The 26,088-nt window shown below is 34.4% G+C and overlaps 3 protein-coding genes across 3 annotated transcripts; all 3 read left to right on the top strand.

Annotated features, from left to right (window-relative positions):
- The first annotated feature begins 216 nt into the window (after nucleotides 1–216).
- Nucleotides 217–3,186, top strand: LOC105107625 (Thioredoxin superfamily protein). The gene is made up of 7 exons (XM_011001624.1): nucleotides 217–606; nucleotides 699–745; nucleotides 843–957; nucleotides 1,856–1,900; nucleotides 1,984–2,043; nucleotides 2,134–2,229; nucleotides 2,751–3,186. The coding sequence occupies exons 1-7, from the start codon at nucleotides 319–321 to the stop codon at nucleotides 2,868–2,870; spliced, it is 771 nt and encodes a 256-aa protein (XP_010999926.1). The 5' UTR covers nucleotides 217–318; the 3' UTR covers nucleotides 2,871–3,186.
- Nucleotides 3,187–12,415: 9,229 nt separating this feature from the next.
- On the top strand, nucleotides 12,416–16,060 carry LOC105107624 (AP2-like ethylene-responsive transcription factor ANT). Its single transcript, XM_011001622.1, has 9 exons — nucleotides 12,416–13,124; nucleotides 13,268–13,961; nucleotides 14,188–14,270; nucleotides 14,397–14,405; nucleotides 14,498–14,586; nucleotides 14,706–14,779; nucleotides 14,851–14,901; nucleotides 14,993–15,069; nucleotides 15,156–16,060. The coding sequence occupies exons 1-9, from the start codon at nucleotides 12,803–12,805 to the stop codon at nucleotides 15,812–15,814; spliced, it is 2,058 nt and encodes a 685-aa protein (XP_010999924.1). The 5' UTR covers nucleotides 12,416–12,802; the 3' UTR covers nucleotides 15,815–16,060.
- Nucleotides 16,061–23,764: 7,704 nt separating this feature from the next.
- LOC105107623 (probable inactive receptor kinase At1g27190) lies at nucleotides 23,765–25,959 on the top strand. Its single transcript, XM_011001621.1, has one exon. The coding sequence runs from the start codon at nucleotides 24,279–24,281 to the stop codon at nucleotides 25,083–25,085; it is 807 nt and encodes a 268-aa protein (XP_010999923.1). The 5' UTR covers nucleotides 23,765–24,278; the 3' UTR covers nucleotides 25,086–25,959.
- The last annotated feature ends 129 nt before the right edge of the window (nucleotides 25,960–26,088 follow it).

The following is a 26,088-nucleotide window of genomic DNA, read 5'->3' as shown; positions in this document are numbered from 1 at the left end:
ACGACATTACCAAACATGCACTGAATATAAACCCCAGCTGCATGCCGGTCTTATTATTAATAATAATAAATAAATAAACAAATGAAAATTAAATAAAAGGAAGAAATGAAAAATGAAAAAAAATATTGTTTTCTGTTTTTAATAAACAAATATTTTTTTTCGTTTTCTTTTTTCCTTAAAAAGAAAATAAAAAAAAATCACTTTCTTTTTTGAACCAAATATCTAGGGATGAACTTCCCAAAAATGCTAATGAGATGACCAGAATCAATTTGTGGGCCGATTCAACAAATCTCTTGTAAAACACTTAGCAGCATCATCATGGCGATGATATCTTCAAAATCACTACTGCAAGTACCATCACCTGCCTATCTTTCCTCTGCAAAATATGGCCAATTTCTCTCAGTAACAGCTACCCCTACTTTTTCTCCCAAAAGAACACCCCTTACTCTTATCACTACTCGCAGTGCTAAGAAACCCTCACGTATCATCATGGGGGCCTCTGCATCCAGTTTCTCAGCAGACATAGGTGAAGTCCTAAGTGATGTTAGCATTTTTACCACTGCTGGACAAGCTGTCATGTTTAAGGACCTCTGGGACCAAAACGAGGTTTTAATAGTTTCTCTTAATCTAATGTTGCAACTGTGTGTAACAGTTTACTTTTAATGTTTAACTCAATAATGTGTTGGTTAACTCTGTAGGGAATTGCTGTTGTTGCCCTTTTGAGACACTTTGGATGTCCTTGCTGGTTAGTCGTGTAATAATGTTTCCTTGTCTTGAAAAAATGTTAACTTGTTGTTAACATATTTATTTGTTGTGCTTGGTTTTTTATCATGATGATAAAGTTGGGAACTTGCTTCCTCATTAAAGGAATCGAAAGAAAAATTCGATTCATCCGGGGTCAAGCTAATAGCAATTGGTGTCGGTACTCCTAATAAAGCTCGTTTGCTGGCTGAAAGGGTATGTAGTGGTTCTTGAATTATCTATTTTGTTTTGTTTTGTTTATGGTAGTGGTTCTTGAATTATCTATTTTGTTTTGTTTAATTTTTACAAGCTGGAATATTGATAGTTTGGCAGCCATCAATCATTAAGCTGGTGACATTTTATTAAATAAAGATTGAAAATTATTGTAATGGATCCCTGGACACTTCTTCTTGCTTTCCTTTCTTTCTCTAACAAGTTAAGTTCAAGGTGAGCGGCTCAATTTATTGTGGTGCTGTTTTGTTTCGTGTTTTTTTCGTGCAACAGTTGCAAAAATCGTAACACAGAAAAGGAAAAGGAAACCTGGGCATGCGCGGACATATTTATAAACCTGCCTTCAATTCAATAATCGTTCTTTTCTGTTTTTTTTTTCCTTTATATATTGTAGTGCCTTGTTATTGGAATCACTTGTGTGTTTTTGTGTGTTGCATCCAATCCATATAGTAAGAAACTCACTTTGTAAAGTTTCCATTCGTGAACTTTTGTCTTTTGATTTGGCGATTTGCTTTCTGCTCAAAATTTGCAGCAAAGCATCTTCTGTAACCATCTTTCCTAAGGTTGGAGATGCTTGCTTACCTGTACTATTGTACCATATATATATCGTCAATGAGCAATTATTCAATACAACAGGGGATACACCATCTCCCTCACATACTAATGGGGTTAGCATTTTGTGATTATGGTGGGTCCCACTTGCATGTGAGAGGCTGTTAGTATACTGCTGGAGTGTTGAATAATTTCCATCATGGACCATTTCTTCAGGAAATTCCAAGCCATCACTGCATTTCTTTCTTTTGTTGTTTTTGTAACCCATGGGCTGTTTTTCTTTGGGGCATTGCTGTAACTGATCAATGTCTTGTTGATGTTGCATGATCAGTTACCATTTCCAATGGATTGCCTTTATGCTGATCCTGAGCGCAAGGTAATAATATATATTCAAGTCTTACATCCACTTGTATTTCTTAGTTTACCATGGCAGGAACTGAAATACGTACTGTATTTTAGGCTTATGATGTCTTGGGCTTATACTATGGTCTTGGACGTACATTTTTCAATCCGGCTAGTGTAAGCTTCCTTTTTTATGCTTTCTGTAGAAGTCTGCTTGGAGCATGTCTTTATTTGCAACAGGCATCATTTCTCATGTTTTTGTTACAGGCTAAGGTTTTTTCAAGATTTGATGCTCTGCGAAAAGCTGTGAAAAACTACACCATCGAAGCCACCCCAGATGATAGAAGTGGTGTACTGCAACAGGTTTGATTTATTCCTGTCTGCTATCCGGTGATGAAGAATTTTTATCTATAGATTACTTGTAGGTCTTGTCATTGGTCTTCCCTTGGTAGAGTTGCAAACAAGCCAACTCAATCAGTACTGTCAAGCTGTTGGTGTTCAAGCTTGCTTGGTTCAGAGTAGAGAAATGTATTCTCTAAGTTCCTAAAGTTTTACTGTGATCAATCATCCCTCCATAATTCTAAAGGTTGCTTGATGGTCCTTACAGTTTATTAAGTAGTGAAGCTTATCCTCCTATTGTGCTCCATTTTCGCTGCTAAAATATCTTTTGATTATTTGGTTCAAGAAACAGGAAGACGAAGTTTTACAAAGTACTCGTAAAAGAATTGTCAACCTTAAGCATGTAATCAGAAAAATCAAGTAGCAATATAGACATGCTGCAAAGCTATTTGCCAATCCCAGTACTGTGCTGTTTATGAACAGTTCATCTGCAAAACCATCTCCCCTTGCTATCTTTCAATCAAGTTATGTTTTGTTTTTCTCAGGGAGGAATGTTTGTTTTCAAAGGGAAGCAGTTACTGTATGCCAGGAAAGATGAAGGGACAGGAGATCATGCCCCGTTAGATGATATCTTTGAGATTTGCTGCAAAGTTCCTGTTGCATGAAGTTTCACCGCATATGAAGTATCAATATTTCACTGGTTAGTTGCCTGCTTTTTATCTGCTGCCTTGTAATAGCAGCAAAATTATAATGGTTTTCAGTTTTAATGAGGAAATACTGGCATGAGCATATAATGCCCGTCAAGTATAGTTATCATAGCTTCCCTGTATATTTTATGCATATCTTCTTCAATGCAGAGATTACAGACACTTGACAGAAATTTAGTCATAAAATAAAGCGATCATGTTTGTGTACTGTCATGCTATCATAGACAACTAATGTGATTCCGGCATTAATATGTAATTACAATGATGTCATTGCATAGTTCTTATAAATAAAGGCTGATGACAGACGCAAAGAAGAAAATTTTGAGAGGAGAGAGGAAAAGAATAACCAGAGTGAGCATTTTACTTGGAAATTCCTCGTATGTCTTAACCAAAAAAAAAGAAGAGGTTAATCCATCCTCTTTTTCTTGCATGTCAATTACTACAAGTAGGGAAAAGTTGCACTTTATTCCCCGTATGTTTTGCTGCAGTGATGATCACGTTGATGTGGAATTCAATATTTCCTAATCTATAACATTGTCAAGCTTTAGCTTCTACAACAAAGAGTCAAATATGTTATAACGAATCTATGATATCTGTGGCAAATTTGCGAAATGTTACGAAAAACTCATGGCATCGAATTGACGGACAACTCCGGAAATTAACATGTCCTGAACTAGATTATGATGCGTGAATTGCTTGAATCGAATTTGTTCTTGCTAGAGCTTCTCAAAGGGGGGGTGCAAAAGGTTTGTGTTTAAGATGACGATGCACTGTTAGAGCTGTCATCATGCATGGAACAGTGTAATTATCAAGCCATGGAAAATGCAATCAGCACGCCTTATAGTGGTTTATGATCAATTGAACTTTGAGATATGATTAGCATAGCCACTAGTTGCTTGGACCAAGGTTTGGTATGCTCCAAGTAGTTGCTAACTACAAATGGAAATTACTTGATCAGCTCAAGCAAAAACAAACGGTGCCGTATGATTCTATCAAGAAGGCTTCTTGTTCCAAATATCGGGGGAATCAGCTGATTGAGTTCTGGAGAGAATATTGGGGTTAAAAGGAACAAGACGAGGTTTTCTCCCGAAGATGGTCCCTTTACCTTGGGGTTTAAAGCTCTTTATCTCCCCTTGAACCCATATGGATTTGTTCATTCTAAGGTATGATAATTAATATGATTATGACATATGGTTTTTGATTACTTGGAGGCAAATGCCTGGAGTGATAATGAACCACTGAAAAGCTGCTCTCGTTCTGAGTTGTGTGGGAAATGCACTGCCGATAACGAACCTGGGACCAATCCTTGGGATGATATGTGACCAAGAGATATGCTCTCAATTATTCTCCTGGTCCAATCCAACAATGGCGAGCTTTAGGCTGATTGGGCTATCAAGACCTACAAGAGCCTAAACCGATGATGTGTGCCTTCAGGTGGTACGAGGACGTGAGGATGCCCCTGGATCGAAACAAAATTGGGTCATTTGAGTGAACCTTGAAGCCCATTATAACCTTGGGTCACATTTACCTCGAGCCTAGCTATGGGACAGTAGGCATGGGCCATATCTAAAGAGTGTGAACCCCGTGTCCATGAATGTGGATATGAAAGGTTAGACCCAAGTTAAAGATGGTTCATCATGTCTGCAAAACATTAATGTAGATCATAAAGAGAAAGCAAATGAGCAATCTAGTGTTACATAGAACCGTAGAGAAGGACAGTTGTCATGTCAGGTTTTTTATGATGATTAGTAAATTTAAGTGATATTGATGACAATGTGGGTCTTCAAAATCCTGTCGAATACCATTTGCACTGGTTAGCTGCATGTATAAATTACCTCATTCAACAGGAGTACGAAGACTCTGGCTTGAATATGCTAGAATGAATTGTTTTTTTTTTTGTTTTTTTTTAAAGTTATTTTTAATATTAATATATGAAAACAATCTAAAAATATATAATTATTTTTATTTAAAAAATTATAAAATATAATTTGAACTGCCAAACAAACAACCTCCTTTATCATATTAGAAAGTTCGAACGTGCACCTTGAATGATGGTAGAAACTACCTTCTTGCTGCATTGTGCTAGCATTTCCTCCATTGATTTCCCTTTTCTTTTCCCGAGTGTTTATCATAATCACATACATTTCATTTCTTGCCTTGCATAGGCATGCCACGAACGAAAGCAGTGACCTAATAGTTCCACTATTAATGAAGCAATTAGGAAAATTGTTATAAAACTCTGCCAGCTCAACAAGTTAATCTTGTATATAAGCCAAGATAGTTAAAAACAAATATCACTTAAACAGCATTGTTTTAGGATTTCTTTTTAAAAAAATTCCAAACTTTGATCAACCGAGATTAATTTACCGGAATCATGACATGGGTTTTGGCTAAGTTGATTCTTGAGCTGGGTTGATCCATGGTTTGGTCTTATAACTATGATTACATTACATGGTGCACCTCTTTTTCAGTCGATGAAAGCTCTCGCATCTTCTGTAATTCCAGTCGCATGAGGCTTGATATGTAATCGGGAGAAAAACGAATATGGTTCCCCATACAAGTGAGTGAACCATTATAGTAAAAAGGTGTGCACTGAGAGAATTATTGTTTCTCTGATAGATACGTTAAGGAAACTTTCCCAGTTCATCAGGAAGTTTCAAATTTATTGACATCCAGTGGGTTTTGAGTATGAAGTTGTCACGGGGAGCTCAGTTTTACTCCAAATCCAACGCATGCAAATTGGCCTTTTCATTAAAAATATTAAGTGAAATTTAACCACCCAAATAAGAGTTAAATCAAACGGATGGCTGTCCTAATCAATCATGCTTTCTAAAGTCAAATACGTCTGCCACCTCTTTAGAAAAACACCCAAATGCCATAAACAAACATCCCTCTTTGGTGTCATTCCTTGTGCTGTTGGGAAGACAAAGCGAAAGTGGAAAGCAAATTGATCCATATTTCCAGGGCCTTTGTTGCAGACATGAAAGGCACCTCTTGTAACCAAAGATGGGATAGGAGTTTGGACTTTTCTTTGAAAGAAACCCTACCAGCACTACCTTATTTTGTATGTGTGTGTATGAAAATTATCCACTTATTTCCCTGCAGAACTTTCTCTGTTTGCACTCTTTCTTTAATACAGCTCAAGGGTTCCAGTAGTGTGGACAGCTTGGTGATTGGTGCTTTGATGGCATCAATAAGTGAATATAGGGTTGGGCCATTGCTTGCTTCCCTTGTAAATCTCCATCGGTTTCTCTATTTGTGAAGCAAAATCTAGCAAGGTCTTGTCTAAGCAGCAGGGCTATGATCACTGCTAAGTTTAGCCTATATCTAGCCTTTTTTTTCTATGACAAGATAAATGTGTTCAAAATTTTGGAAATATTTTTTCCTTTCAAGAAACAAAACGCTAGTTCTTACACTGACCCCGGAAGTCTAGAAAGAGAATCTTATTTCTGAAAAGGACATGTCACATTTGCCCTAGACCACGACAATTCAAAGGATGGGGGAGGGAAAAATTGAGAGGAAGGTAAAGCTAGTAAAGAGAGTAATGAGGTTAAGTTGGGAGGCTGTAAAGAGCTGGCAGGAACAGATGAACAGGCCACTTTATTTTTGCACCGCTATCAAACCCGTTTCAGTCTAATTCTCTCGATTTACCTTCCAACTTTATAGTTGGAAGACCTATTTCAAGGCCTAGCTAGTTTAGAGGCCACGTCAATTCTATGATTATTTTTTGTTTTGAATAAGAAAATAAAAATAAAAATCCTAAAATTAACATGGGAAGGTCAACCAAATTATAAATTCACATGTAAAATCTCTCAAGTTTGGACAAGTTAATATTTAAAATAATTTTTAATAAAATCAAATTTAAATTAATATCATATTTATTTATGTGTTTCAGGATATTTTTAAAAAAATTAATTTTTTTCTTTAAAATAATAATTTTTTAGTATTTTCAAATCATTTTAATGGACTATATTAAAAATATTTTTTTTAAAAAAAAAGGACTATATTAAACATAATTTTTAAAAAATAAAAAAAATATTTTTAATAAAAAATTATTTAAAAAACAACCATAATCATATTTTTAAATAAATTTTAAATTATAAAACAATAAAATTATCAGAATAATTTAGCAAGTCAAATCCAAATTAGTAATGAATTACAGTTCGTTTCCATTAAACTGCAATAATCTATCTCAGTGTTGTCTATATTATTTTCTGTACTTGTTTTTCCACCATTACTTCTAGTTCTCTGACTTTTTGTATGAACAATATTTTTCCAGGGCCGTTAAGAAATTCTGGTGTTACAGGAGCACGATGAAGTGACGAGGAGTTCTTGTACATTTGAGAACCGGAGAGTAATTAACTCGATCAGGAGTTAACTAGATATTAAATGTTCTACTGTTACCTAGTCATGGTTTGTTTTATGCAAAAATATTTTTTAAAAATTGTTTACATGTAAATTAAATTTAAAAATTATATTATTTTTTAAAATTTAGTAGTGTTATAAAAAATAAATTAAAAAATATTTATAATATTTGACTATGTTATAAAAAATAAATTAAAAATAACTCATTAATGTTTTAATTTTTTCATGTTTATTAAAAATAACTAGGATTAAATTTGACAAATAAAAAATGTTGAAGAAAAATAAAATTAATTTTATAAATTATTTTAAATAAAATAAATAATAATAATAATAATAAAGATGAGATGTAATAAATAAAAAAGTAAAAAGAGGATAAAATTAAAAACAATTAATTTTATAAATTATTTCAAATAAAATAAATATAAAAAAATAAGAATCAAATATAATAAATAAAAAATCTCATTTATAAAATTAACAAGAGAAAAAAATAAATAATAGTAAAAAAATAAGAATAAAAAATTATATAAAAATTAAATTTTAAAAGGTAATTTGGAAAAAAATAAAAATTAAATATATAACAATCAAAATATTAATAATAAAATTTATAATTGGTATCCACTTTTGATGAAATGCACGGTCACGGATAATTAAGAAATTATATTTTTTTAATTTTTATTATTTTTTTAAAATATTCTTTTAATAATAAAAAAAGGCAAAATTTTGCTACGAGGAAACCACTTTTGATGAAATGCACGGTCACGGAAAACAAACTGGTATCCACAGTGATTATTAACGGCTAGATTTGCCTCACTTTTTTGCTTATGATTTTTGAATAATTGGTGCATCATTGTCCACTACACAGTCACAAATATGAATTTAATACTCGCACCTGAATTGGTAAATTTAATGAGAAAAAAAAAAGATTTCGATGACTCGTTTAAAATTTGACTATCAATTCATTATTTTTTTTATTTTTTTTATTAAAAAGAAATCATTTTAATTCATTTTTAAAAAACAATTAAATCAACTTTCTTAACCCATTTCTCAATTCAGTTAATTTTAAAAACTATCATGCAAATAGTTCCATGTGTCTCATCATTCTCGAGATATTGTTGTTTACTTGTCATGTTAAATTTGTATTTGTTTTTCTAAAATTCAACAATAAGGAATATACTTGTATTAACTTGTACGTCAATCAAGAGCATCTCTCTCGGCAATATTAACAGCACATTCTTTATGCCAGTCTTGTGCATTAAAATGTTTAAACTCATATCATCAATGCTGGTTTCAGAGTTCAAACTCAGGAAAAAAAAACAGAGAGAGAGAGCAAAAGTGGGCTTGAGGCTGTGCTAGTTACAGGCTGCGCGAAAGGTTAGTTGGCTATGAATATCGCAAGGCATTTGCAGAGTATGGTTGCCATGTCATGGCTTCTGACATCCCTAAACGAATCAACAAGATATTAGGCCTTGAGGAGAGTGTATCTTCAGCTGTGAGCACAGTCATATCCAAGTATGGTCACATTGATGTCTTGACAATCAATGCTGGGATGGGAAGTACCGCTCCTTCAGCTGAACTATCATTATATGTTATTAGAAAAGCTTGGGAAATCAACACCCTAGGGGCAGTCAAGGTTTTTCAAAATGCTGTGCCTCGGCAAAACACCATGCCATGTTCAATACCTTGCATGCTAAACTAAAATCCCGTCTGTGGTGCGAGAGGTAGCAGCCCATGCCATGTTTTTAAACCTCCTTTTTTAAACCAGAAATTAACCTGTAAACTAACACAATTTGAAAGAGACACTGAACTATGAAACAAAGTACAGTCTTTCAAAAGTCACGGAGTTTTGGGGTTTCTGTCATGGAGGGTATAGTGGACAATGTCCATCGAGGACAGTTGACCTAACTGTAGATCTGTTGAAGGACCACTGGGAACCTTGTTAAAGAAAGGAGACACCGAGGAGCTGCTTCCCCACCAAAGGGTGTCGAGAACGAATAAAAGCAAGTTTTGCCGAGGCAACCAAAGCTCCTTTACTAGGCCCACGAACCATTTCTAGCAAACATTTTATTGCCCTAGTGCTATTGTTGGTGGGTTCACTCATCATTACTTCAATCAGAAAAGGATCTTTCTTTTCCATTCCATCCGTTCTCTGTACATCAATCTCTCTTGAAATTCCTCCTCTCTTTTCCAAACCAAATCATTTCCCCACGAAAATCTGTCTCTTGAACTCGGTCATGCATAATCTTGCATGCACATGTAATGAAATTTTTAAGTAGATTATCAACTTGGAACATCCTTGATAGAAACTATGTCAAACATTTGACCGACACGAGAATTGAGATAAACTTCAATCCAAACCAACCTTGAATTTAGTAAAACCTCAGAACAAGCTGACAGGAGCCATAAAGTAAGGTAATCATACATACTTGAAACATATATTAATTACAAATATTCAGTTATAAATGGAACAACCACAAGCTATATCAAATTATCTATGTAATTCTAAGCTCTATATTGAATAAAATCATGCTAGATATAATTGTTTTTATGGGTGAATTCATGGATGAAGGAATATGCTTGGAAACTAACGAGTAAATGAATATGTGGAACGTCAATCGAAAGCATAGGTACATATAACTCCATGGTTTTATACATATGAAATCCATTTAACTTAATCCATAAAATTATATAACCATTTATGTCTGCCTTTTTTTTTTTCGTGAAATGGTAATAAAAAACTATTTAAGTAATAAAAAGTCAGATAGAAACAACAGCAACGCGGAAGTAAGAACTAAACATATTTTTCTTTGCACGAGGGCATTAAAATATTATTTTTTAAAAATTATTTCTGATACGACTACATTAAAATATATTAAAATATTAAAAAATTAAAATTAAAAAAATTAATAAATTTTTTTTTTTTTTGGTTTTCCTTCCACGCAGACATTCTGCCATGCACTACAAGAAAACAGGCTTTTTAGCAATGGATTTTTTTCATCGAGAACCACTATAAACTCAATCGCTGACCTATTAGCGACGAAAATTTTCTGTCGCTAGTTGGAAGCAACGAACCAAAATAAACCTTGCACGCACAGATGTTGACATGCACGCATAGATTTTCAGTGATGGGATTTTCTATCGGTAACTGATATAAATTTAATCTCTGACCTATAAGCTATGAAACTTTTTCGGTACAATCAATTTTGGCTGAAAAATTGACAACATACAAGCATCCAGTTTGCAACCGCGCAAGCTAAGTGTTATATTTGAACTAGTTTGTGAGTTAATTGGATTAATGTTTTTTATATGATTTTAAAAGTATATTTTTATATTTTTTTAACATATGAAGATAAATTTAATAAATTTTCTTAAGTATTAATTTTAAGATTTGAACAGAAGATACACACTCTTAACCATCTAATTAACTATTTGAATTCATAAAGCGCTATAATGCCATCAAGTAACTCTCCAAGAAGCACTTCCATTTGGCCAGTGTCCTATTTTTTTTGTTGATCATTTTCCCTTTGAGTATTTTAGGACAAAAGAATATTTTGTAAAAAGCTGCTGTCCGTGGGAATCAATATTTGAACCTCATGCAGGTATCCTAAACTAAACATTTTCAAGAGTTGTCAGAATCACAATCCATAATAAACCAAACCAATCTCCAGCCAAGGAGGTTGCTGCTTGTTTGGTTCCATTTAGCTTGGACGCCCTCTGTTAAGGTTCTAGGCGCGGGGATGCGCCAATGAAGGCCCATGGTAACCAGGTCTCTTGCACCGAAGACAATTTTTTATTGGACACGTGTATTGAGCAAAGTTTTTAATTGAACGAGGCCATGTATATACACTAAAAATAAATAAATTTAATTGAATTTTGAATTATTCAGTTAACTCGACTGAAATAAATATATAAAACTCATTTTTCGAAGGTTAGGATGATATCTTGACACGAGAACTCGGAAAACTAAACTCATTCTTCGAACCGGTCTCGAATCAAGTATCACAGCTATGCTCCAGACAGGACAAGACAAGAAAGACGGTCAGAGGACTGAGCTCGACTTTGGCAAGGTAAGATGCTCAGTGAATACGGCGTCGTCTTCGCTTCCCATGTGTGGCAGAGACCCCAGAGAGAGGAGGGGGTGGTAGACAGAAGACGAGATGCCTTGTTGCTGCCCGCCTATATCTATCTAAAAATCCCTGTGCGGTGGAAATAAAGTAGGCTCTGCAGGACTGAACATTGAAGTGACTACAAGATGGACCGCTTTGTCTTTCTTTCTGCCCCGTGCTGTGCCTGCGCTTCTCACATTAATAAAGCAAAAGCATGATGTGGTTTAGTTCGTGTTTGATAAGATGTTTTTTAGTTTTATTTGCTTCATATTTTATTTATCAAATACTGGCCTATACATAGAGCATTGAAACTTCGTTATGCCTGCTGGGTTTTGCAGGGAATGGAGCTAGAATCACCCCCTAGTTCGTGTTTGATAAGATGTTTTTTAGTTTTATTTACTTTATATTTTATTTATCAAATACTGGCCTCTGCGTAGAGCATAGAAACTTCGTTATGCCTGCTGGGTTTTGCAGGGCATGGAGAAGGGAAACATATAATTTTTACTTAAAAATATATTTAAATAATATTTTTTATTTTTTAAAATTTATTTTTAATATTATTACATCAAAAATATATAAAATAATTAACACCAAGTTATATTTACGTTTCTAACAATTTTTTTATATTTTTAATATTAGCATATTGAAATTATTATTTATTTTAATTTTTTAAGTAAATATATTTTTAAAATGCAAGTAAAACAATGTAGTGTCACTGGAACCGCCAGGAATATTTGTGTTTAATACTTAGTGTAAAATATTTTTTTATTTAATTGATATTTTTATTTTTGATATAAAAATATTAAATTTATTTAAAAACTATGTATCAATTTTATATATTTTCATACGACACGCATTTTAAAAACACAGCCAAACACTTGCTGAGACGCAATGAGAAGCAACCGTGTCTGACAAACGAACCCTTAATGTTATCTTGGGATCATGCAATGAGAAACAACCGTCTATGACAAACGAACCCTTAATGGTATCCTGGGATCATGGCGGTATTAATTAAGGAAAAGAAAAGGGGGGGAAAAAGGCAACAAGGGAGCACAGGGTAAAGTAAAAGAAGAGGTCTTTCTCATTCACAGATCCCTATGGAATGCAGATAGGATTCCCGGCATTGCTTGCTGGAACTCATTCTTTTTGTTTAGTTCAGGGGGAATTGCTTTGTTCTCTTTTAGATCTTTTCAGATAGAGAGAGAGCATAGATTCAGCAGCAGGAGTTTGGATTTGTTAGTGGCTAGACTTGGTCCTGCGTCCACTATATATCCCGTTCTTTAACTAGCTAGAAAACAAATGAATGCCATGTTGTAGCTTCATGATTAGATTATTTCTTGACCGATCGTTGTCTTGCCCTGCCCTTGCCTAAGATTCTTTTGCAACTAAGTTAGAATCCGGCAACATCAGAACACAAAAGAAATGAAGTCGATGGACAATGATGATGATCACAATAACCATAATGCAAATTGGTTAGGCTTCTCTTTGTCCCCTCAAATGAAAATGGAGGTTCCATCAGGTGCTAATCACCATCACCAAACACCGTCTCCCTCTGCAGCTATTCCTACTGCAATCCCAACAGGTTTTTTCCACTCCCAATTACCACAACTCGACTATGGCATTTACTATGGCGTTGATGATCAGGGTGAAAATGGAGGGTTTTACTCTCCTTTGCCTGTTCTGCCACTCAAGTCTGATGGCTCACTTTGTATGATGGACGCTCTCACAAGGACACAGCCTCAAGGTTTGCCTAGTATAGTTCAAACTCATTAGAATACCCTGTATATATTCTTTTCTTTTCTTTTGGCTTTTGATTTGTGCTTGGGGTAAATGCTGCTTCTCAAACTTCTGGACACTTGTATTTGACTTCTTTTTTTTTATGTGAAGCAACAATGGTAACTACTTCAACACCAAAACTAGAGGACTTCTTTGGTTGTGCAACTATGGAGACCCATCACTATGAAAGCAATGATAGAGAAGCTATGGCTCTTAGTTTAGACAGTAGTCCTGGTATGTATTATCACGAAGACCCAGATCATGAGCCCAACAACCAAAATTGTCTAAACCATCTTCAACAAAACCCCAGGCAGCAGCAGCAGCAGCAGCATCAACACATCCAAGTTCAGCACTACCCATGTTACTCTAATTTTAGGAACAACGAGGTGTTAGTAGGAGAGGATGCTAAACAAATGGCTCAGGCGTCAGATTGCAGCCTTAAGCTTCCAAACATGGGAGATGATGGGACAACTGGCATGAAGAATTGGGTTTCGAGAAACTATCAAGGTAACCATGCCATGGAGCAGAAGATGCTTAGATGCATGGTAGAAAATGGAGGTGAATCTGGGCCAAATATTAGCGCAATGGCATATGGGGATTTACAGTGTTTGAGCCTGTCAATGAGTCCTGGCTCCCAGTCAAGCTGTGTTACTGGTTCTATGCAAGTCTCACCTTCTGTGAATGACTGTGCAGCCATGGAAACCAAGAAAAGAGGACCTGGAAAGGTGGATCAGAAGCAAATTGTTCATAGTAAGTCCATTGATACATTTGGGCAAAGAACTTCTCAATATAGAGGTGTTACAAGGTTACTACTTTTATCCTTAATCCCTTTTGTTTTTCCTCATTACAATAAAGTCTGTCTTCGCACGTTAGTTCTTGCACTGCTCTTTCCCGTTGTCTTTGTTTCCTGTCTTGTCTGTGCCTCTGATCTCCTTTCTTTTCTTTTCTTTTTTCAAAAAAATTGCTTTTCTGTCCCTTTGTTTACATTAGATTCTTAAGAACAGATTATTTAATGGATTTTCTATAATCAGGCATAGATGGACTGGGAGATATGAAGCTCATTTATGGGACAACAGTTGCAAGAAAGAAGGTCAAAGCAGGAAAGGAAGACAAGGTTAGCAATAAATGCTTGAAAACCAACCATTTTCCCAATGATTTTCTTGATTTGAATGCTTGATATGTCACTGATATGTTTTTTTATTTGCTGGGGATGCCATTTCAAACAAATGATGATGCTCAGTTTATCTGGGTAAGCCTTTTTCATGTATACTGATCAGGCATTTTAATACACGCATACACACGAGTAATATTTATGAAGGCAATCCAAAATATAAATTTCAGGGGGTTATGATATGGAAGAAAAGGCTGCAAGAGCTTATGATTTAGCTGCACTCATGTATTGGGGTCCCTCTACTCATATCAATTTTCCTGTAATGATTTTTACCTTTTTTTCATTTTTTATTTTTTGTTCCAATTTTATGGGCGGAAGGGGGCCACTTTTACAATTCTTGTACTGAAATTCATTTTTTTTTTTTTGGTTTCTTTATAGCTGGAAAATTATCAAAATGAAATTGAAGAAATGAAGAACATGACTAGGCAGGAGTATGTTGCTCATTTGAGAAGGTTAGGATCCTTTGCCTTTCTGCATATCCATTCCTTCACATGTTTTGTTAATTCTTGCACCTTATGAGCAGGAAGAGTAGTGGATTCTCTAGGGGAGCTTCAATGTACAGAGGAGTTACAAGGTCTTGATATCCTACAACTATCATATTAATATTGGTCATCTGCATTATGCAATTAGGAGAAAATGATTGTTTAAGTTTTAATTCCTAGCAGACACCATCAACATGGAAGATGGCAAGCTCGGATTGGAAGGGTTGCCGGGAATAAGGACCTTTATCTAGGAACATTCAGTGAGTTCTAGGGCTGATCTTAGTGCCTAAAATATTGACTTGCTTGCTTCTGCCAATTCTAATATTTAATCAACCTGAAACTTCAGGCACCCAAGAGGAAGCAGCTGAAGCCTATGATGTTGCTGCTATAAAATTTCGTGGAGTTAATGCTGTGACCAACTTTGTCATAACAAGATATGATGTGGAACGAATCATGGCTAGCAGTACGCTTCTAGCTGGGGAACTAGCCAGGCGAAACAAGGACATAGGACCTTGTGATGATGCTTCTACCAATCACAGTATTCCTTCTACTCGTAACAGCAATGGGGAATCCCTGCCCTCACAGAACAGTGAAAACGAATCAGACTGGAAAATGGTTCTCTATCAATCATCACAACAGCAACTGGATCGCAAAGCCTCAAATGTTATGGATAATTACAAAACTCAGGCTTTCTTATTGTCCCCTGAAAATGTAATTGGAATTGATTGCATGAGCTCAGCTCACCAGCACGAGTTCGAAGACTCATCCAAGATGGGAGCTCACATGTCAAATGCTTCCTCATTGGTGACCAGTTTAAGTAGCTCTAGAGAAGGAAGCCCTGATAGAGCAATGCTCTTCGGAATGCCTCCCACAGCAGCATCCAAGTTGTTCGCTAGTCCAAATGGTGATGTCAGCTCTTGGATCCCATCAGCAGCAGCAGGCCAATTGAGGCCTGCAGTATCCTTGCCTCACGCCCCAGTATTTGCTGCTTGGACAGATGCGTAGGACTTGCGATGCAAAGGGTTTTTTGGCAAACAGGTTTCCAAAGAAAGAGATTGGTTTTTATTTGGGTTTTCTTTATTTAAATTAAACGACACTTGGGTGTATGGGACCTTTGTTCATGAACAAGAGCTTCAAATATTCAAACTCTTCCTTTTCTAGACCTTAATGGTGGAGGGAAGCTTTTAAAAACAATATGATTGGAGTCTATGGAATGATTTGTGCAATATGGGATGATGACCATTTTCATAAGTAGACTCAGCTTTATTGCCTCTCTCAAGTACAGAACAAAACAAATAGAGCATGTATGGTTCTCGCTTTTGCTTTGAGCCTTAGACCATCATGTTTCTGATCTCATCACCAGTGCTTCTGGTCCGCCATGTACATGACACAATGATTGCTTGCTTCCTTTATCACTTAGCCTTTCTCTAAAGATGGCACTACAATCTACATTAAATTCCAATAATTCGAAAAGCTAAAAACATGTTGGGGAAGGTGTGAAGGTGGAAATTCTTGATTCCAATTTTGAGGATTTTTTACTGGTTGCTTATGTCAGCTGCACTGAGGAAGGCACTTGATGTTAGAAGAAACCTCGAAGCTCTCTCTATCAAAGCTCACTCCCCTACAGTATAATGATGTTAGGCGTAAAAGCAATTTCATGTCCACATGTGGATTTCAATTACCAGTCAGTGTGCTCACACCCGTGTGCTTTCATAATCATTTTTGCCCCACAAAAAAAAAAAATCCCGAATCATTATTATTTGCTTCCAGTTCAATGCAGTTGTCAATTGTATACAAAAAGAGTATGGTATGACATCAAAATCTTCCTGTTTCATTCTATGAATTATTCAGATTGTTCGTTAGTGATTACCATGTTTATAAAGCTCGTACTTCTTTTATATATATATATATATATATATATCACATTAACAATTAATCCAACCCCTGATTCTCATTCTTTTAATATTATTATGGGTGTTGGTAATATCATTATTTAACTCTTAAAAAATCCTATATATTAACACTTTATTTCTTTTTAGAGAAACCTATTAATTATTATACTTGTATATTTCAATAGTATTCTTATATGAAAAGAATAATTAATTGTAACTCTTAATTTATCTGTATTATTTATTATGCCTATCTATCAATTTTTTTATATAAAAAATATCATTTTAAATATTTATTTATTTCTTCTTACATTCTCTTAGAAAGGATAAGCATTTTAGTTAATTTATAGCTAAAATATTAGGAGCATTGCCTGTAACATATCAACATTAAGTTTAATAGAGATAACTGACAAATGGATATATTATAAAGATATTAATAAACTAGTTGCGATTAATTCAGACAAATTACAAGTGATATATAATATTTTTTAAAAATATTTTATTTTATTTTTATCATCAACATATTAAAACAAAACCACTTGAATACCAAAACACGTAAAATAAATCGTGTGAATCTTCTTGAAATATGAGCATAGTAGGAGTCACTTCATGACAGCATTACAGCCAGTCAATACAAGCTGTTCGTCTCCTGACGTAGTAATAATATGATATGTCGCCATGCACTATCGATAATCACAACCCCAAGTTAATATTATTAGCCTCAGAAAAAATGATGGAAAAAATGATGTGCCGCGAGATGTATCCCGCGCTGTTTGTTTTTATATTTTATCAGTATTTTAAAAAAATTAAAAGTTTTTTTATTTTTTTTAATGTTTTTAAATTATTTTAATATAATATTTTATGAAATCAGACAAATCTGAGATCAAGAAATCATAACTCGACGAAAGCTGCCCACCTACCTAACTAATCCATGAATTGAGAATGTATTCGGACCAACTGTTTGAACGTTTCATGTTAGACTATACTAGGAAATTTCCTATGGATACAAGGTGAAACGAGCTTGCCATAGTCTTAGACTTCATTTGTGGTCTGTAAATGCATTAAAAATAGTTGTTCAGTTTGCAGGTGCCTATTTGGACATTTCTGCGCGGTTATTGATAGCTAGCACCGAAATCCCTCAGCTTTTCGTAACATTTCATGCTTGAGCTGGTTAGGAGTTAACCTAGGCTGTCCGGTTGTTGGCCATTGACGTAGCACCATCAAATGTTAAGTTGTTGGGCAAGCAATGAAAAGTTGGACCAAGAAAGAAGAGAAGATATTATTCTGTCCGAGGGACCATAAATGGGCTGCTGCCTGGAGTAGGAAGAGGTGGCAAACCCATGAAAGCAGAGGGCCTCACGATTTAAGGGTCAAGGCCCTCATTTTCACCACATAAAACTTCCTGGGCCCCTATTTCCCTTGGCAAGACCTTGCACTTTCTCCTTTCCAACTAGAAGATTGCCCCTCAACAGCATGAAAACGCAGCCCCAACAATCTGTTCGTTTGTCGGCGCTCATGTTAAGAGAAGCAACCACAAGGTTGAAACTAGAAATTACGAAGTGTGTTAAAAGAGATCAGTTTCTGGTGTTATTGTTCACCTCTTAATGTAATATTATATGTTAAAAGAGAGCAGAGTTTGATTATTTTTTTAATTATATTTTGATGTTTTTGATTTCATTCTTATCCTTATTCTTGTGATTTATGATTTATGATTTTTTTTCTTAATTTTTTATGCTCTATTCATAAGTTTTTGTTTCTATTTGCTTTCCTACTCACTGTCTTGATAACATATATGGTCTTTTACAATTACTAAAATTTTGGATATTTCTTGTTCATTTTAAAACATTGATATCACATTAATGTTATTTTCTACACTGACAAGATAATAATAATAATAATAATAATTCATCCTGCAGCATATCTCGTGCCTTTTATCTTGGACCACTAGTTGAAAATCAAGCGCAGCAAAATCCAACTGCAGCGTTCATATAGAGAGGAAGCATTACATTTCAGGTGACAGGAACAGTTCATGGAGAGCTCCGGTTGATGTCGTCAAAAGATTTCACCCCCAGTTCAGATGAACTGTGGCCCCATTCAGATTACATGATTGAGGGTACCATACAGTAAATTATTGGACATGTTCAAGAAGTTCTTTAACTGAACTAAGTGAGAACGAGATTTTATTAATGAAGTATTAAGGAAAATTTATTGGGGATTTGAGAATTTATTTTCTTGTTTCAAGATCAATTATTTCAATACTATTTTAATTATTAGAATTAAAAATATATTCTATATTCGAACATCTTTTTAAATCTTATGAAGTTAATTCTGAAAAATATATAATTCCAATAATCGGATGGCCGAATTTAGAAAACATTAATACTCGTATTGTTCAAAGTTGTAGGATATAGCCCTAACTTTTACTTGACTCGATCCTCAAGCACCGTGGATGATCTCAACCTGATCACGATATAAATACTAGTAGTGTAAAGATAAGTTTTGAGAAATCTAAAAAACCACTTTTTTCTGTGTTTAAAAATGGCTGCTTGGTTTTATTTGCTGAAAACAAAAAACAAAAACGAGTTTTCATATCTTGTTTTCAGTTTTTTAAAACCACAAATATTTTGATTCTCCCGTATTTGGAGAGTAGATATTCTTTGTTGATTTTTGGATTCATCGATGTGAAGCTGGTGGGACAAATGCTCTTCATTAAAGTCATTGGGAATTTCTGGGCCAAAGCTAACCCGGGTTGGAGCAATCAGAGAAGGTAACGCAGGCTTGATTAGCAAGATATGATTGTGAAAGATTGCCTCCAGTCCAGTTTTCACTCACAGTTAGTTCATGAAATTGGTCTTCTGTTGTAGCATCAATGGAAGGTTCAGTCTCGGCATGTTCTTAGAGAAGCTAGCAGCGCTGCGGATTGGTGGTTGGCTAACCATGCGCATGCTTTGCACTTGGTTGTCACTCGTTTATTTATGAAATTAAGAAGCATCCTAATTGTATTTTCTGGGCAAGATTGCTTGATTTTCTGAAATTTATTTATTTTAATAACTATTTTATTGTTGATTTATCACTTTCTTAATCATTCTTCACATGGTTTTTAACCTTTGTTTTTCTAAATATTTTTATATTATATATAAAAAAACCTTTATAATTTATTAGACTTCGATGCTCGAAGACCTAGCCATTGCTTCCATTGAAATTCAATTACTATTGAATCTACAATTTGCTTTACCATGGAGAAGTATTTATATTCTCCGAGGTTCAATTTAAACATTATCATTTATTGGAATACTTCATTGGCAACAAGTAGCTTATAGAAGGGTGGCATACTGTAACAATGATGAAAAGAGAAAACCCTACAAACACCAATGCAAATCTTGTTCTGAAATCAAAAAATGGAAATTCAATTAACTTTCAACTCAGGGGTCGCATTAAGATTTCTAAGAAGAATAAGATTGATATCGAAAACAATTACAAATAAAGGTACCTAAATGAAAAATAGTGAGGCTATGGTGACTAGATTAGCACGAACTATTATTGACATAATTCGGTGCGCAGCAATAACAAATGGACACTTGGAAATTAGCAATGGTCTTTTCTTGATCTCGAATTCCCTTTCCTTTTCAAATCTCAAGTGATGATTGTTAAAGCCAACCTTTCTTAAGCACGCCGTCTCAGGCCTCACAAATTAGGCATGCCGACCCTCCCTTTTGCATTCTTTAATGGAGGAGCAACGTGACTCTGCATTATTGGGGCAGCCCACAGAAAGGAAGTCCTTTGAGCACGAGTAGCTTTATAAACCTTGCATCTCCGACGATTTCTGAGGACTGCACTGCCTAGACATGTGATCCCGGCTCCTTCTGGCATCTGCTCGTTCTGGACATGGACCCGCTCCTGTTCAACACGATTTCTTGCTGTGCTTGGAAAGAATCATGCATGTCATGTCCAATTCAAAGACTTCCCCGATCAAAACCGGGAATTATTGGATCATGGGTTTACATGTGTTTTCTATTCTTTTCTATGCTTTTTTCTATCTTTCCAAGCGAATTCCAAGTTGATAAATGAGTTTACCTAACTTGTAAATTATGGTAGAATTTCTAGCATAAAAAATATATCGATTGTTATATTATATCATAAGCATGTTTATAACCGACCAATAATGATTCATGTGACGAGGTTAGAGGTTACAAGTTCAAATTCAACAAGCTACTTGTGTTATTCCAGGTTTCCTCTTGCTTAAAAAATTATGTGTAATATTAAATTCAACATGTATCGCGGATGTCAGTGTACTGAGGTGGCAAAATACTAATATTGAAAACGATGACACCAAGGTTCCATTCTTAGTTTAGATTATTTATTTATTTATTTATTTTGAATCAAATTTTTATCTGATCAACTTGATTTTGAACGCACTAATCAGATTAGCTCTTTATTTTTATTTATTTTAATAACCGACTCGAGCTATGTTATATCATTGGATTTTTAAGTAAACCTAGATTTAACAATTGTAAAAGGGGTTATTATTTGGTACAAGGAAAGAAAAATTGGTCAAGATCTTGCACTCTTTTTTATGTTTTATTATTTTTTAATCAAGGAAGGAATATCATTAAATACATAGAAAAATAATATCACAGAAGCACTCAATGCATAAAAATAAATACAATGAAGAACAAATACCCAGAACAAAACTGATACAGCTTAACGAAAACAAACAAATTGCAGAGGATTAACCAAGAATCTTGAAACCATGTGCACAAAATGTTCGACAAGACTCTGGATCGAAGTCTCAAAATCCGACACAAGCTTGCTCCCCGAGTAGCCGAGGGCTCCAAACACAATTGTTTCCTCGTGTCCTTGGTGAATTCTACATTGACAAGGCCCTGGATTTCATGGATCTAAATTGAAGTGCTGTGATCATGAGAAGATTGACTTGTAAAATCTTTGAATTTGCTATATTTTATCAAGGGAAATATCCCCTTTTAAAATCTGAAATATTTATCACACACATATATACTTAGTAAAGATATGAAACATGAGAGGAGGACATCACTTGAGCTGGGGATCTTGAAATCGAAGTGTTAGATTAAGATGTTGAATGGACAATTTATTATATATAATTAAATAGTATCTTGTTTTTATATTGACTTTCACATATAATTATGTATTTCAAATCTTGTTTTTAAAAAATAAAAATAACATATATTTATTTTACATGCAAAAAATTCATTTGGTGTGGTTTTAACAAAACTCATATTTTTTTAAAAAATAAAGATCCAATTTTATTGGATCCTTTGTCAATACCTATATTACCAAATTTTAAAAATATTTTTAATTTTTTTTAAATTATAAATATAATTATTTTTAATTTTTTTAATTATAAATATAAAAACTACCACAATACTAATCACATAAAATTTTATATTTTCTTGATCATTGTGTATCGACCATCTTAAACACCTCATATAATAACAATTTTACACTTTTTTCATAGTGAACATCTTGACTGAGAGGGAATGTGTATTTTTGAATTACTTTTTAAGGAGTGGAACAATAGTTTCATCACACATATACACTGCCTGCGTTAAGAAAAAAAAATAACACACACACAAACGATATCAATAGGATTTATGCAACATGCTCGACGTTTTACTCGATTTATTTTTTAACATGAGAGGAGAGTATAATTCAATATCAATCGATAATTTCTCTTACTCTATTGAATCATTTAACTCACGGTCAAAAACCGACCAAAATCAATCACTAAAATTCATGGTTACATCACCTTCAATGACTTCTACACCAAAGTATATATCACTTGCAAGTAGATGATTTAATGGTAAGTGTTAGAGATAGAAAAAGTCTCTTTTCCTTGTAATTTTAGATTTAAATTTTGTGATTATGATACTTGTTTTATATAATTATTAGTTTTAAAATTTATAAGATTAATTATGATATATATAAATTATATATAAATTAAGATATATATAAATTAATCTGAATATTTATATATATAGAAAAGGTATGGATCCCTTGCAGTCAAAATTTTCACATGGCAACTTTACAAAGAAATTATATCTACAACTTTTTTTTATAAGAAAAATCTTGCTATAATCGACAGCTAGTCTCGTGACTTGCTGTTTACAACACTTGTTGAGGGAGAGAGGGGTCAAGAGAGAGGGAGAGAGGGGTCAAGAGAGACTACAAGAATAAAAGATCATGTGAATGGTGATGAGTGATACACATATGAGAAATTTCGTGGTATTTGATGAATGATAAATAATATTTTATTAATTATTTTTTGAATTCATTAAAAAAACAAAAGATCTAATTAGAAAAGATAAATCTAAAGATATTTTTATTATTTTTAATAAGTTATGCATTTTATTCTGTTTTCTCTTTATATTTTTTTATTCCTTCAAGATGAATCCATAAAATGATTAATAGAATAGAACTAATTACTCTCTTACTACTATAAGATTATAATGTTGAAAACTAGTGGAAGGGAAAGAATCCATTCTAATTTATTGGGATTTAACATAATTATAAAAACTAATTTATAATGATGAACCTAAATTTTTTTATAATTTAATTTAAGTTAAATTGAAAAGGGTATTTACTCAATAAAATCAAGCTAATTAGATAAAGATTTTAATAATTTGATGGGCTCGGTTAAAGATAACCAAGTTGATTTTTTTTTTTAAAATAACATGGATTGATCTGATAATTTATAAATTAATCAAATAATCTAAGAAGCTAGATCCTTTTCGAGTCTAACTCCGTTTCGGATTTAATAAAATATGGAAGGAAGGATGGGGTGAGAGCAGGGAGATATTATTCATCTCACGGATATCATGAGAAAACACCTTACCATCTCCATAACTTTTTACTTTCCTTGAATGGATTAACAGAAAAAACAACACCCCAGTGGATCGACAACGATGCCCCCTTCTGGTTCCCTAGGATTGGAACCCTCACCCTTTTTCATTGACCAAAATGCCCTCTATGCTCCAATATCGTGTTGTCGCTATCTTGCGCTTCATACGTGCAGGTCACTACCCCACAGAAACCCCCAATCTCTAGCTTTCCTATCAACCCTTTCACTTTCCCCCAACACCTCTCTCTCTCTCTCTCTCTCTCTCTCTAGGACACTCTCACTTCCCTTCACTGCCACCTCCTCTCTTCACCAATTCCCTTTAAGCTCCAATCCAAAAATCCAAGCACCAACCAGAACCACTTCCTCTCCCCAATTCCCTTTAGCCAAGGTAGACCTTTACAATCAAGAATATTAGTAGTGAAGGAAAAAAAGAAAAAGAAAAAAGAGAGTCCAACTACAAGAACAAGCCCTCTTTTCCACTTCGTATCATGCCCCCATTTCTTGTTGTATATAACAAGAGTTCTTTTTTGGTTGTTGTCAAAGGTGGGCTCGCCAAATTCTAATGGAAAAAGATAGATACAGTAGCATCCACCCATTCTCTGTCCTTTGAAACTAAGCTCGAGTCGGAGAAAAGAATTATTAAAAGAAAGTGTCTATTTGTCTAAGCCAAGAATCAAAATTCTTTCTTTCTCTAGAATTCTAAATGGGAGTTTGGTTAGTGCTCTTGTTCGCTTTGTTAACCTGCACAAATCTCTCAAAATCAGATCCAAGTGATGAAGCGTGTTTAACCCATTTAAGCCAATCCTTAAAGGACCCAGCAAACTTACTTCAAAACTGGACAAGATCAAATTTTGCAAGCCCATGTTCTGGTTTCACTTCTTATCTCCCTGGTGCTACTTGCAACAATGGTCGCATCTACAAGCTTTCTCTGACTAGTCTTTCTCTTCAAGGGTCTCTCTCTCCTTATCTTGCAAACTGTACCAATCTTCAGTCACTAGACCTCTCCTCCAATCAAATTACAGGTCCTATCCCTGCGGATTTGCAATCCTTGGTCAATCTTGCTGTACTCAATCTCTCGTCCAATAGACTGGAAGGGGAGATCCCACCACAGCTTGCAATGTGTGCTTATTTAAATGTTATTGATTTGCACGATAATTTCCTCTCTGGTCAAATCCCGCAACAACTTGGTCTTCTAGTAAGGCTCTCAGCTTTTGATGTGAGCAATAACAAGCTATCAGGGCCAATACCCGCTTCATTAGGGAACAGGAGTGGTAATTTACCAAGATTCAATGCCACTTCTTTTGAGGGAAATAAGGATCTTTATGGCTACCCTTTGCCTCCAATGAAGGCTAAAGGTTTGTCCGTTTTGGCCATTGTTGGGATCGGTTTAGGAAGCGGGTTTGCAAGTTTGGTGCTCAGTTTTACTGGGGTTTGCATCTGGTTGAAGGTTACTGAACAGAAGATGGCCCTTGAAGAAGGCAAGATTAGCAGCCTCATGCCTGATTATTGACGCTAATCAGGTATGTTTAGGTTTAATTCAAGATTACTGCCATCACTCTTTTCAGCTAAAAAGGTTAGAATTTCATGGAGGTGTGGGCTAATGTTTATAATTTTATTTCCTCTCTGATGGGTCATTTTCTTTCGTTTTTGTAGTTAGAAGTTGTATTTTACTGGTTTTTGGAGGGTTTTTGTTCTTTTCTTTTCTCCTTTATTATCCATAACCATTTTGGTTTTCTTTTTAGAAAAAAAAATCCATCAGTATTTTATGGAACAATGTATAAATGAATTCAAATGAGATACAGTGCAGCTTCTTTCACTGATGTGAGTTTGATATTACTGTAATTTTTTCAGTTGTGGTTAATTATATATTATAGTTTTTTTTTTAATTAAGATTCAAAGAAAAAACTTCCAATGTGAACGAAATATAAACCATGTCAAAATTATAGATTTTTTAAAGTTAAAATCTAAAAAAAAATTTCAGTACGGACAAAACATAAACCACAAAAATAGACGCAACTTTAATCTGAATATGGAAATGTAATTATCAATGTGATGTAGTAGTAATCTATATATCAGATGGGTGGGTGTGTCATGTGTTGGTGCACCTTGGAATTTTGTCCGCAGTGGCCAAAATATGCAGAAAAAGAAAAAGAAGGCAGTAGTGGACAGCTTTTTAGTGTCTGCTGCAGAGACTTGGGGGCTAGGCTCTGCATTTATTAAAAATGCTCTTTTACCTACTTCTTTTTCTGGGTTTAGTGCTTTGTGATTGTGAACTAGCAGGGAGACCAGCACCTCCACATGGATTGCAGATTGTCTGGTTTGATTATCTATTTAATTAATTTATTATTATTAACTTTGATGGGCTTCGCTTTGCTTTCTTCTTACTCCAACGTTCTTATCATTTTTGTTGGTCATCATTCCTTTACTTTGGATTGTTTTTCTCCTCGTAGCAGATTCACAAACAGTGAACAAAATTAAGACAAAAAGTGTGAGATTTTTTTCTTCATATATAT

This window comes from Populus euphratica, unplaced genomic scaffold (assembly GCF_000495115.2).
Source record: "Populus euphratica unplaced genomic scaffold, PopEup_1.0 scaffold267.1, whole genome shotgun sequence".
NCBI classification, from domain to species: Eukaryota; Viridiplantae; Streptophyta; class Magnoliopsida; order Malpighiales; family Salicaceae; genus Populus; species Populus euphratica.
Note: the sequence above shows the minus strand (reverse complement) of the source record. Positions and strands in the feature narration are given on the sequence as shown.

Excerpts from the sequence above, each read along its gene's own strand:
- LOC105107625 (XM_011001624.1), top strand. The coding sequence starts at position 319 with ATGGCGATGATATCTTCAAAATCACTACTGCAAGTACCATCACCTGCC. Across the intron at positions 1,901-1,983 it reads ATGCTGATCCTGAGCGCAAG|GCTTATGATGTCTTGGGCTT; the intron begins GTAATAATATAT and ends ACTGTATTTTAG. Across the intron at positions 2,230-2,750 it reads GAAGTGGTGTACTGCAACAG|GGAGGAATGTTTGTTTTCAA; the intron begins GTTTGATTTATT and ends TGTTTTTCTCAG.
- LOC105107624 (XM_011001622.1), top strand. The coding sequence starts at position 12,803 with ATGAAGTCGATGGACAATGATGATGATCACAATAACCATAATGCAAAT. Across the intron at positions 13,962-14,187 it reads CAATATAGAGGTGTTACAAG|GCATAGATGGACTGGGAGAT; the intron begins GTTACTACTTTT and ends TTCTATAATCAG. Across the intron at positions 14,780-14,850 it reads TATGTTGCTCATTTGAGAAG|GAAGAGTAGTGGATTCTCTA; the intron begins GTTAGGATCCTT and ends CCTTATGAGCAG.
- LOC105107623 (XM_011001621.1), top strand. The coding sequence starts at position 24,279 with ATGGGAGTTTGGTTAGTGCTCTTGTTCGCTTTGTTAACCTGCACAAAT.